The 12,793-nt window shown below is 35.2% G+C and overlaps 2 protein-coding genes across 2 annotated transcripts in view; both read right to left on the bottom strand.

Annotated features, from left to right (window-relative positions):
* The window catches only part of LOC133644195 (tumor protein 63-like), a 498,490-nt gene that overhangs the window by 275,984 nt on the left and 209,713 nt on the right, over positions 1 to 12,793 (bottom strand). The window lies entirely within an intron of this gene.
* The window catches only part of LOC133644199 (tumor protein p63-regulated gene 1-like protein), a 77,350-nt gene that overhangs the window by 55,109 nt on the left and 9,448 nt on the right, over positions 1 to 12,793 (bottom strand). Inside the window, exon 3 of the mRNA XM_062038545.1 lies at positions 8,773 to 8,949. Coding sequence (XP_061894529.1) covers positions 8,773 to 8,949 — 177 coding nt within the window. The remainder of the gene's footprint in view (positions 1 to 8,772; positions 8,950 to 12,793) is intronic.

Here is a 12,793-nt window from a genome sequence, read left to right as displayed (position 1 = left end):
CAACAGCTGAGAATACAGATATGAAGGTTTATGGTATGTATAGATTGTTTTTAAAAATAGAATCAAACTACACGCAAGTTGCATGTCGCCACGCTGTGAAAGTAAACGTCAAGAACTCAGCCAACACGCCTCGTCTGCATTATTTATAATTAGACAGACAACACATATACAGTGTGATTTTGTTTTGTTTACAAGGAAAGAAAAACAAAAGTTCAAAAAGGGAGATGTGTTGTATATATATGTATGTGCTGCGGTTGTTTTAAGAAGGTTGTGACAGCTGCCGTAAAGGAGGTGCGTTGCTAGCCTGGTTGCTATGTTTCCGGTTAGTCGTAAAAGTGTTGGTCATGTGTTTGTACCCTGCTCAAATCTCTCAGTAAAGTTATTCATTGGATTATACCTTTTGTTTTGAACTTTATTATTCCATTGTTTTCCTGCTTTCCCTATCTGCGCCTAATGACTGAGCTACGCGACGTAAATTCTTGTGATGTCTCAAGGGGCATTTCTGGTCGGGATGGGATTCGTTCCGAGGGATTCGAATAAAGAACAAATTTTTTTCCTTTACTATAGTGGTCTCGATAACGGGTACCGGTTCTCAAAAAGGGATTCGGTTCTTTTCTTATCGAACAACCGGGAAAACCGGTTTCGAGTATCATCCCTATCTTAATATATACTAAAATATGGATTTTTGTCGAGGCTGGTACCCCTTATTCATATTCACATTGTTTCCTATACATTTACTATTAAAAAAAAACGTTTCCTGTTCAAAAACCAAGAGGTCCAAACAGATTGCAGTCCTGATATGATTAAAAGGATAAATGATGTGGTGTGTCTGGGTTGTGTTTTGACAGATTCCAGTCCAATTCAAGTCTTCCAAACAATGGCCTCAAACCTGACGTGACATTAACGTCGGGGCGTCACACGGAATTAGACAAGGAAACATCAAAACTTTGCACGCTTTCAGAGGGATTTTGTGGGGAAGGTTTCGAGCGACCGAGGACTCCAGACTCCTCCGAAACGCACGCGGCCGATCAATCCGCCGCCGAATAACGAGCGGTGACAGAATGACCTCGACGCAAGAAAAGGAGACACTTCCTGGGGGGAGAGAGAAGAAGACGGCGGCGGCGGCGAGAAGAGCAGGGGACGTCTTTCTGGCTTGGATCTGTCTCCCCGCTGTCCCGCGTGTCTTTCACCGCCGTTTTATGTATAATTCAACGTAATGCGCGCAGATAAAGCCTCAAATAAAAGGCGGCGCTCTCTAAGCTCTTCACAGCACATTACATTTTATTCATCAAATTAGTTGGAGTTCCCCGGAGCCATCTTTAAAAGGTTTAGATGAAAGGACTACATTAATTTTGCCACTAATCAGCTAAGTGACAGCTCCAAGTGACAGCTCTGCACTTCCTACCCTTCTTAAGGAAGGAAAAAAAAACAAAACCACAAACGCTCCGCTAACCTGGCATTGACGCTCCACGCCCGGCCCTCGCTTCTTCTTTTTTTTTTTACTGACGACTGTGGAAATCATCTTACAAGCTTTGAATCAATAAAGCCCTTTCTTGTTGAACAATTACACTGTGAGGTATGAATAAAAAGTTGGAAAAAAAGCATCTTTGGGTGCGCAGCAAAGGGGATTTTCTGTCTTTTGTCAAGCAAAGTGGAGCACCAGGCTGATAATTAGAAGGAATTTTGGTAACTCTCGAGGCAGAGAGTTCTATTTTTTAATTAGCTGCTAAAAGTGCACTTTTAAAGTAGGCGTACTAAGCTGGTAACAATGAGACACATTACCACAGAGATGGACTCAAGTGAACCTTGGACGGATACACTCGCACCTTTTCCTTCTCTCTTGAAAAACTTGCATGCTAAAATGATTTCACATCAACTGATTATTGCCGTTTTGACATATATCATATTGGCCATTTTTTTTAATTTTATTTTTATTTTATTTTTACAACTACATCAACAGATACAATATATACACACATATGGTATCAATATTTAGTACTTAAATACAAATAATTAGTAGAAAGGTAGGGTTGTCCCGATACCAACATTCTGGTACAGGTACCAAAATGTATTTTGATTAGGGATGTCCGATAATGGCTTTTTGCCGATATCCGATATCCCGATATTGTCCAACTCTTTAAATTACCGATACCGATATCAACCGATATATGCAGTCGTGGAATTAACACATTATTATGCCTAATTTGGACAACCAGCTATGGTGAAGATAAGGTACTTTTTAAAAAAATTAGTAAAATAAGATAAATAAATTAAAAAAAATTTCTTGAATAAAAAAGAAAGTACAACAATATAAAAACAGTTACATAGAAACTAGTAATGAATGAAAATTAGTAAAATTAACTGTTAAAGGTTAGTACTATTAGTGGAGCAGCAGCACGCACAATCATGTGTGCTTACGGACTGTATCCCTTGCAGACTGTATTGATATATATTGATATATAATGTAGGAACCAGAATATTAATAACAGAAAGAAACAACCCTTTTGTGTGAATGAGTGCAAATGGGGGAGGGAGGTTTTTTGGGTTGGTGCACTAATTGTAAGTGTATCTTGTGTTTTTTATGTTGATTTAATAAAAAAAATAAAACATTTTTTTTTTTTAAAAACACAAAAAAAAACGATACCGATAAAAAAAAAAAACGATACCGATAATTTCCGATATTACATTTTAACGCATATATCGGCCGATAATATCGGCAGGCCGATATTATCGGGCATCTCTAATTTTGATACTTTTTGATACTTTTCTAAATAAAGGGGACTACAAAAAATTTCATTATTGTCTTTATTTCAACAAAAAATCTTAAGGTACATGAAACATATGTTTATTATTGCAATTTAGTCCTTAAATAAAATAGTGAACATACTAGGCGACTTGTCTTTTAGTAGTAAGTAAACAAACAAAGACTCCTAATTAGTCTGCTGATGTATGCAGTAACATATTGTGTCATTTATACACCTATTATTTTGTACACATTATGAGGGACAAGCTGTAAAAATGGACTATTAATCCACTTGTTCATTTACTGTTAATATCTGCTTATTTTCTGTTTTAACATGTTCTATCTACACTTCTGTTAAAATGTAATAATCACTTATTCTTCTCTACTTTGATACTTTACATTAGTTTTGGATGATACCACACGTTTAGGTATCGATCCGATACCAAGTAGTTATAGGATCATACATTGGTCATATTAAAAGTCCTCATGTGTCCAGGGACGTACTTACTAACTTTATAAACATAATATAAATTGTTTAAAAAGGAAAAAATATTTGTGACGATAAAAAATATCGATGTAATCATAGTAGTATGGACTAGATACGCTATTGTACTTGGTATCATTACAGTGGATGTCAGGTGTAGATCCACCCATGGCGTTTGTTTACATTTTGACGCCGGTGAGCTACGGTGTGTAGTGAAGCATGTTTAGCTATTCCTCTTCCTCCAGTGATAATAACACTTGTAAAAAACGTACTTTATTTGTCGCCATGGAGACAAGGATTAGTGATTTAGAAGTAGCTAAAACACTGTGGATGGATGTTAGCCGCTAGCTAGCTAGCCGTGTCTTAAAGCACCTCTTCCTGAGGGTGTTTCAGTGTTATAACTTCACCTTTATCTTTAGTTTTTACACCAAAATGTGTCCATTCTCCCTTTTCTGTCTACACACTGTGTCTGCTTGTAAGTACTCTGTGTGTGAGCGCTGCCGAACATGCTCCTCTGCTCGTAAAACCAGCAATGTCACGACGTGACGACGACGCATCGTCACGTCCATTAAAAAAAAAGGGAAGAGGGGGAACCGGTACTTTTTAGAGGCGTTATAGTACCGAATACGATTCATTAGTATCGCAGTACTATACTAGTACCGGTGTATGTAAGTAATGACTACTGCTCAAGCAGCAGCCCTTTATTAAAAAAAAAATTATTATATATATATTTTTTTTTCCACTGTACTGCTCACGTCCAAAAATCCAAACGTTGTGTAAATGGACAAATATGAGGTAAAGAAGAGCAGGCAGCAGCTCACATATTCTCATACTTTCTGTAACATCCAAGAGAAATGATGTCAACCAGCTTAAAAAATGTCTCAATTATAATCTACGTGAAGGAGCCCAGAACGGTTTTTATTTAAATGTTTGCACTATTTCATGGTTCCTCATGAGGAATCCTTACAATGTATTCAATCCATAAACTGATATAAAAGTGTGTACAATTGGGTAGATGGCAAGTATTTTCGATGTAGAGAAATCCCAGATTTTAACCACATTTCCCTAGAGATTTTCTATATTTTGAAACACAAATGTTGACGCACCTCTTAGACTATGTTTACACTGCAGGCCAAAGTGACCCAAATCTTTCTTTCTTTCTTTTTTTTTTTTTTAAATCAGAGTTTTTTCCAGCTGACTCTTTACACTGCAAGTAAAATCTCATTTTCCTCAGACTCCAGTGTACCGTATTTTCCGCACCATAAGCCGCACCTAAAAACCACAATTTTTCTCAAAAGCTGACAGCGCGGCTAATAACCCGGTGCGCCTTATATATGGATTAATATTAATATTTATTTTCATAAAGTTTAGGTCTCGCAACTACGGTAAACAGCCGCCATCTTTTTTCCCCGTAGAAGAGGAAGCGCTTCTTCTTCTACTGTAAGCAACCGCCAAGGTGAGCACCCGCCCCCGTAGAAGAAGAAGCGCGCGGATATTACGTTTCATTTCATTTGTGTGTTTCTGTAAAGACCACAAAATGTCTCCTACTAAGAGACACGCGTACAAGGTTCCACTGACTTTTGATATTCATGTGAACCGCACTGTGGATACAACGGGAGCACGTACGGTGAATATTCGCACCACAGGGAATGAGAAGTGGTTCTAGCTTGCCATGCTAACGGCCAGAAACTTCCACCCACGGTGATATTCAAAAGGAAGACCTTGCCAAAAGAGAACTTTCCAGCCGGCGTCATCATAAAAGCTAACTCGAAGGGATGGATGGATGAAGAAAAGATGAGCGGAGAGACCGGGTGACTTTTTTCACGCAGCTCCGTCCCTGTTGATCTACGACTGCATGCGCGTCCACATCACAGATGGTGTCAAAAAAGAAGTGAAGCACACCGGAGAAGAATAATTCGAGGGATTTGTGGATGAGTAATAACTTCAGAAAGTGAGCTTTAAATGTTTATTTTGTGTGTTGTGTGACATTAACGTATGAGCAACGTTGAGTTATTGATGTTGCTATTGCTCTGCACTATTTTGAGTGTTACTATTTTTGTGATTGCACATTTGCACATTACATTTTGGGAGTGAACAGAGTTGTTAGAACGCTGGTTTGTGATATATTATTAAAGTTTGACTGACCTATCTGACTGTTTTTTTGACATTCCCTTTAGCGTAGCGTAGGTGCGGCTAATAACACGGGGCGGCTAATAGGTAAACAAAGTTTTGAAATATGCCATTCACTGAAGGTGCGGCTTACAACACGGGGCGGCTTATGGTGCGGAAAATATGGTACACGCGCATGTGGCCCCAATGTTCCCTCGAAGTCACTTGCATGCGCACTTCAATAAAGTGAAAACAAAGAAAGTTGACCGGAAGGAAGTCGCTACTAGTACAAAATAAAATACAAGTCACAACATCTTAAAAATGAGTGGGGTTTTTTTACAAGAAAAAAAAAAAAAAAAACTATATCAAGGGTGTCTACACTTTTTCTGCAGGCGAGCTACTTTTCAACTGACCAAGTGGAGGAGATCTACCTCATTCATATATATCATTTATATTGATTTATGTATGAAAGACAGGTTTTTGTTACCAAGTTAAATGTCCCGATTGGGGGGTCGCATCTTTCTGCGGGGTTCGTTCTCCCGGGATGCAGACGGACTACTCCGGACAAGGCGTGCAGGTAGGAACATGATTTAATTTTCGAAAATCAAAGACGTACCAAAAACAGAAAACAAGCAGAAGGAAAAATCGCACGTGAAGCTAAAGTACAAACTAGCACAGGAAGCATAAACTAGGAGACAAGAAATACTAACGTAACCTGTTGCGTATGGCAAACAATGAAGCCAGACTGAGCGCGGCGAGAGAGGTGAATAAATAGCTCTCTGATTAGTGGTCGACAACAGTCAACTAATTAATTAAACCAATTAATCCCCAAGGAAACTAAAACAAACCCAGAGGGGCACAAAAAGGAACTAATGCTAGGTTCACACCAACGGCGCTTTGACGGCGCTTTAAAGCGGCATGCAAAGCGGCGTTAAAGCGTAACATAGCCTGATTAAAGCGTGAGGGTCGTAATGGATCGTGGGAAAGCTTGTAGTGAAGCGGGACATGCGGCAAGTTCGCCAAAAACATAATAAATAATAAACATAATATAACGAAAAAAGAAGAGGAATTGAAAAAATAAATGAATATAAAACATAATAAATAATAAACATCATATAACGGAAAAAAAAGAGAAATTGAAAAAATAAATGAATATAAAACATAATAAATAATAAATAATAAACATAATATAACTAAAAAAGAAGAGGAATTGAAAAAATAAATGAATATAAAACATAATAAATAATAAACATAATATAACGAAAAATGAAGAGGAATTGAAAAAATAAATGAATATAAAACATAATAAATAATAAACATAATATAACGGAAAAAAAAGACAAATTTAAAAATATAAATGAATATAAAACATAATAAATAATAAACATAATATAACGAAAAAAGAAGAGAAATTGAAAAAATAAATGAATATAAAACATAATAAATAATAAACATAATATAACGGAAAAAAAAGAGAAATTGAAAAAATAAATGAATATAAAACATAAATAATAAACATAACGAAAAAAGAAGAGAAATTGAACAAATAAATGAATATAAAACATAATAAATAATGAACATAATATAACGAAAAAAAAGAGAAATTTAAAAAACAAATGAATACAAAACATAATCAATAATAAACGTAATATAACGAAAAAAGAAGAGAAATTGAAAAAATAAATGAATATAAAACATAATAATAATAAACATAATATAACGGAAAAAAAAGAGGAATTGAAAAAATAAATGAATATAAAAAATGTGTGGAAAACAGTATACTGAGTTTTTCACTTTTTTTTTTACTTATTTGTTTATCGTATTTCTCTTTTTTATTACATTATGTGTTTTATCCTGTATATAATAAAACAAAAAGAGAAATCAAATAAATAGATACATCTAAAAAAATGTGGGGAAAACCTAGTATACTGAGTTTTTCACTTTTTTTTTACTTATATGTTTATCATATTTCTCTTTTTTATTATATTATGTGTGCGCACGCAATTTATTCATCAAATTCACAAAATAATTATCACAGCATCTTCCAAATTGCACATAATTACATAACAATATCACATTTCAAAGTCATTATTACAAATGAATGTTCATAATGTTCATGACACATTAATTCCAATGCACAACAGAGCTTGATAATCGTGTCAGTGCCTGATTTAAAGCGTCAGGATCGCATCAAAGCGTGATAAAGTTCAATAAAGCGTAATAAAACGTATCAAAGCGTGATTTAAAGCGTATCAAAGCGGCATCAAATCGTGAGGAACGGTAATTCGTCCCCCCAAAGCGGCAACTAATTCGTATCAGAGCGTATCAAAGCATAACATTACTTCGGAGATCGGGATATTCGTGGAAAAATTGACAAAAATGACGGCGCTTTGCTCGCCGCTTTAAAGCGCGGCAAGCGCCGTTGGTGTGAACCAGGCATAAGGGAGTCCAAAACTAACAGAAAATAACAAAACATGATCCGGGCCACGGATAATGACATTAAAGGTGTTTAATGATAATTCAAGCATGTTTCTTTCATGAAGACAAGAATATAAGTTGGTATGATTGTGATGACTTGCATTGATTGGAATCAAGACAGTAGTGATGATAACAATCCACATTTTCAAATGGAGGAGAAAAAAAGTCCTCCGTTCTGTCTAATACCACATGAAAGTAGTTGTTTGTTATTGGTTTAAGCATTAGACACCTTTTTACCTGCACCCTGCCTCCCGCTGTTTCCGACATCTACAAAGCAATTAGCTACCGGCTGCCACCTACTGATATGGAAGAGTATAACGTGGTAAGTCTGCCGATCTCCAGACAGTACAGACACTCAACAATGGCACATTATTTGCGGATTATAATTACAAAAAACATTTTTAACCCAAATAGGTGAAATTAGATAATCTCCCCCGGCACACCAGACTGTATCTCGCGGCACACTAGTGTTGAAAAACACTGCTCTATAGTATTCCATGGTGTATATTGAACCTACAAGCTGTGCTGCCTTAGTACAGAGTGGTCGATATGAAGTTCCATACACGGACGTGTCTTATAATGCAAACCGTGATTATTTTAGTCGCACTAATCGTGCTATTAAATTGTCATATGATTACATCCCTACTACATTCACAGAGTCACATTATAATGTGTTTATTCCTGAGGGTGAACATGTAAACCTAATGTATCGGCGTCAGGTCGTCACAAATCTATGGGAAACAATGTACAGGGTACAATTTCTAGTACCTGGTCAGTCAGGGCGATACCAAATAGGTGACCCATGTTTGTCATTGTACCATTTAAGAATACACAACTAGAAAGGCCCAAAATAAACAACACACATGCTAACATTGGCTTAGCCCGTTGCGGCATTTTAGCACGAAACGAGGGTCGAGTGAAAAAGGCCATGGAAGTCATGCTTAGAAGGGGTACTTACTGAAGCAGGTTTGTCATCGGGAAGGTGAAGGTGCCGTAGCAGAGCCGGTCCACAAAGTTGAGTGGAATCTTTTGGATCTGCTCACACCGGAACATGACGAAGTCGTACTTGAAGAGCAGCAGGAAGTTGTCAGTAATGATCGCGAGACGTTCTCTCTCGTTATTCCAGTGATCCACCCTGGAAACAAAGACAGCTGCATTGATTACTTATGCTAAGCTTACTTAGCTGTGGTTTGATACATATGTATATTATTCACATGTGAATAATCCTGTATAATAGACTGTATTTATATTATTGACATGTGAATAATGCTGTATAATAGACTGTATGTATGTTATTCACAAGTGAATAATGCTGTATGATAGACTGCATTTATGTTATTTGCATGTGAATAATGCTGTATAATAGACTGTATTTATATTATTCACATGTGAATAATGCTCTATAGACTATTTATATTATTCACATGTGAATAATGCTGTATAATAGACTGTATTTATGTTATTCACATGTGAATAATGCTGTATAATAGACTGTATTTATATTATTGTGTGAATAATGCTGTATAATAGACTGTATTTATGTTATTCACATGTGAATAATGCTGCATAATAGACTGTATTTATATTATTCACATGTGAATAATGCTGTATAATACTGTATTTACGTTATTCACATGTGAATAATGCTGTATAATAGACTGTATTTATGTTATTCACATGTGAATAATGCTGTATAATAGACTGTATTTATATTATTCAGTGTGAATAATGCTGTATAGTAGACTGTATTTATGTTATTCACATGTGAATAATGCTGTATAATAGACTGTATTTATGTTATTCACATGTGAATAATGCTGTATAATAGACTGTATTTATATTATTCACATGTGAATAATGCTGTATAATAGACTGTATTTATGTTATTCACATGTGAATAATGCTGCATAATAGACTGTATTTATACTATTCACATGTGAATAATGCTGTATAATACTGTATTTACGTTATTCACATGTGAATAATGCTGTATAATAGACTGTATTTATGTTATTCACATGTGAATAATGCTGTATAATAGACTGTATTTATATTATTCAGTGTGAATAATGCTGTATAGTAGACTGTATTTATGTTATTCACATGTGAATAATGCTGTATAATAGACTGTATTTATATTATTCACATGTGAATAATGCTGTATAATACTGTATTTATGTTATTCACATGTGAATAATGCTGTATAATAGACTGTATTTATATTATTCACATGTGAATAATGCTGTATAATAGACTGTATTTATATTATTCACATGTGAATAATGCTGTATAATAGACTATATTATTCACATGTGAATAATGCTGTATAACAGACTGTATTTATATTATTCACATGTGAATAATGCTATATAATAGACTATATTATTCACATGTGAATAATGCTGTATAACAGACTGTATTTATACTATTCACATGTGAATAATGCTGTATAATAGACTGTATTTATGTTATTCACATGTGAATAATGCTGTATAATAGACTGTATTTATATTATTCACATGTGAATAATGCTGTATAATACTGTATTTATGTTATTCACATGTGAATAATGCTGTATAATAGACTGTATTTATATTATTCACATGTGAATAATGCTGTATAATAGACTGTATTTATATTATTCACATGTGAATAATGCTGTATAATAGACTATATTATTCACATGTGAATAATGCTGTATAACAGACTGTATTTATATTATTCACATGTGAATAATGCTATATAATAGACTATATTATTCACATGTGAATAATGCTGTATAACAGACTGTATTTCTATTATTCACATGTGAATAATGCTGTATAATAGACTGTATTTATGTTATTCACATGTGAATAATGCTGCATAATAGACTGTATTTATACTATTCACATGTGAATAATGCTGTATAATACTGTATTTACGTTATTCACATGTGAATAATGCTGTATAATAGACTGTATTTATGTTATTCACATGTGAATAATGCTGTATAATAGACTGTATTTATATTATTCAGTGTGAATAATGCTGTATAGTAGACTGTATTTATGTTATTCACATGTGACTAATGCTGTATAATAGACTGTATTTATATTATTCACATGTGAATAATGCTGTATAATACTGTATTTATGTTATTCACATGTGAATAATGCTGTATAATAGACTGTATATTATTCACATGTGAATAATGCTGTATAATAGACTGTATTTATATTATTCACATGTGAATAATGCTGTATAATAGACTATATTATTCACATGTGAATAATGCTGTATAACAGACTGTATTTATATTATTCACATGTGAATAATGCTATATAATAGACTATATTATTCACATGTGAATAATGCTGTATAACAGACTGTATTTATATTATTCACATGTGAATAATGCTGTATAATAGACTGTATTTATGTTATTCACATGTGAATAATGCTGTATAATAGACTGTATTTATATTATTCACATGTGAATAATGCTGTATAATACTGTATTTATGTTATTCACATGTGAATAATGCTGTATAATAGACTGTATTTATATTATTCACATGAGAATAATGCTGTATAACAGACTGTATTTATATTATTCACATGTGAATAATGCTATATAATAGACTATATTATTCACATGTGAATAATGCTGTATAACAGACTGTATTTATATTATTCACATGTGAATAATGCTGTATAATAGACTGTATTTATGTTATTCACATGTGAATAATGCTGTATAATAGACTGTATTTATGTTATTCACATGTGAATAATGCTGTATAATAGACTATATTATTCACATGTGAATAATGCTGTATAATAGACTGTATTTATAATATTCACATGTAAAAAATTCCTTAAGTGTTTATTGTCTATTGTGAACGAACTGTGGTGCTGAATTTCCCCCAGGGATCAATAAAGTACTTTCTATTCTATTCTATTGTTTGAATCAAACAGTTACTACGTCACATCTATGAAATCCCGCCCGGCGATCCTGACTGGTTCATAATTTTTTGCTATCTTGAAGGAGTTTGCATTGCCCTCGAGCCCAGATCCTGGTGTGGAGCTTCAGCCGACTACAAGGATCTGGCCAGAGTCAGGTTAGCCGTACGGCGCCCAGCAGTGCAGTCATTGTGGGGACACGTGTCGGCCGCTCATTGCACTCTGCTCAGCTCAGCAGGCGCTCGCCAACGTTCCTCGCTGCTCCATTGTGGGAGGCAAGGCCTGGAGGGGGTATGCGCTCTCCGAGTGCTTACGGAATTAAATCCAAAAGCAAGGAAACAGACAAAATAACAGCAATTACGACAACGTCAAAGTGGCGCGTGTGAAAATAGCTGTCCTATTCTGTTAATAATCGAGAAGAGTGCTGCTGGCAGGACCACTGATGTTTCCACTGATATTTTTGCCTTTAAAAAACGCTGCCTTCAACCACGGCAAAACAAAATCACTTTTCTGTAGTGAGGCTGGTGGCAGACTTGCTGTTAGCGTTTCTGCATGAGCTGCCTTCAAGTTAATACAAAAAACATGTATAGGAAAGCTGCTCAATTATGTACTATAAAAGCTTCACAATTTCCAAAAATGCCTTGGGCGAAGATCATCAACTATGCATGCGAGTGTTTCTAAGGCCTCCGACGGCAGGCAGGCAGTCAGGCAGGCAGCACACAGAAAAAGTCATTAAGAGAGTCACCTTTCAAAGACCGCTTTCTCCTTTTGTCCTGAAAGTCTTCAAACGTTTGAAGAAACAAACAAACCAGGGTGTCATTCTGACAGTAAACGCCGAGGCGTCATGGGAACAATGTAGGTGAGGAGCTCTGACAGTGCTAATGACAACCTCAGCTTGACTCCGGGCCACGCCAAAGACAAAAGTCTTTGGACGCTGACAGGAAGTGACGCTAAAAGAGCTTCGTCTCTTCTGAGAAGACTGTGGACAGGATTCAGGAGCGCGTCTGTGGGGAGTTTATGTTCATTGGTGAGGT

The sequence above is a fragment of the Entelurus aequoreus genome, linkage group LG27, assembly GCF_033978785.1.
Source record: "Entelurus aequoreus isolate RoL-2023_Sb linkage group LG27, RoL_Eaeq_v1.1, whole genome shotgun sequence".
Lineage (NCBI taxonomy): Eukaryota > Metazoa > Chordata > Actinopteri > Syngnathiformes > Syngnathidae > Entelurus > Entelurus aequoreus.
Note: the sequence above shows the minus strand (reverse complement) of the source record. Positions and strands in the feature narration are given on the sequence as shown.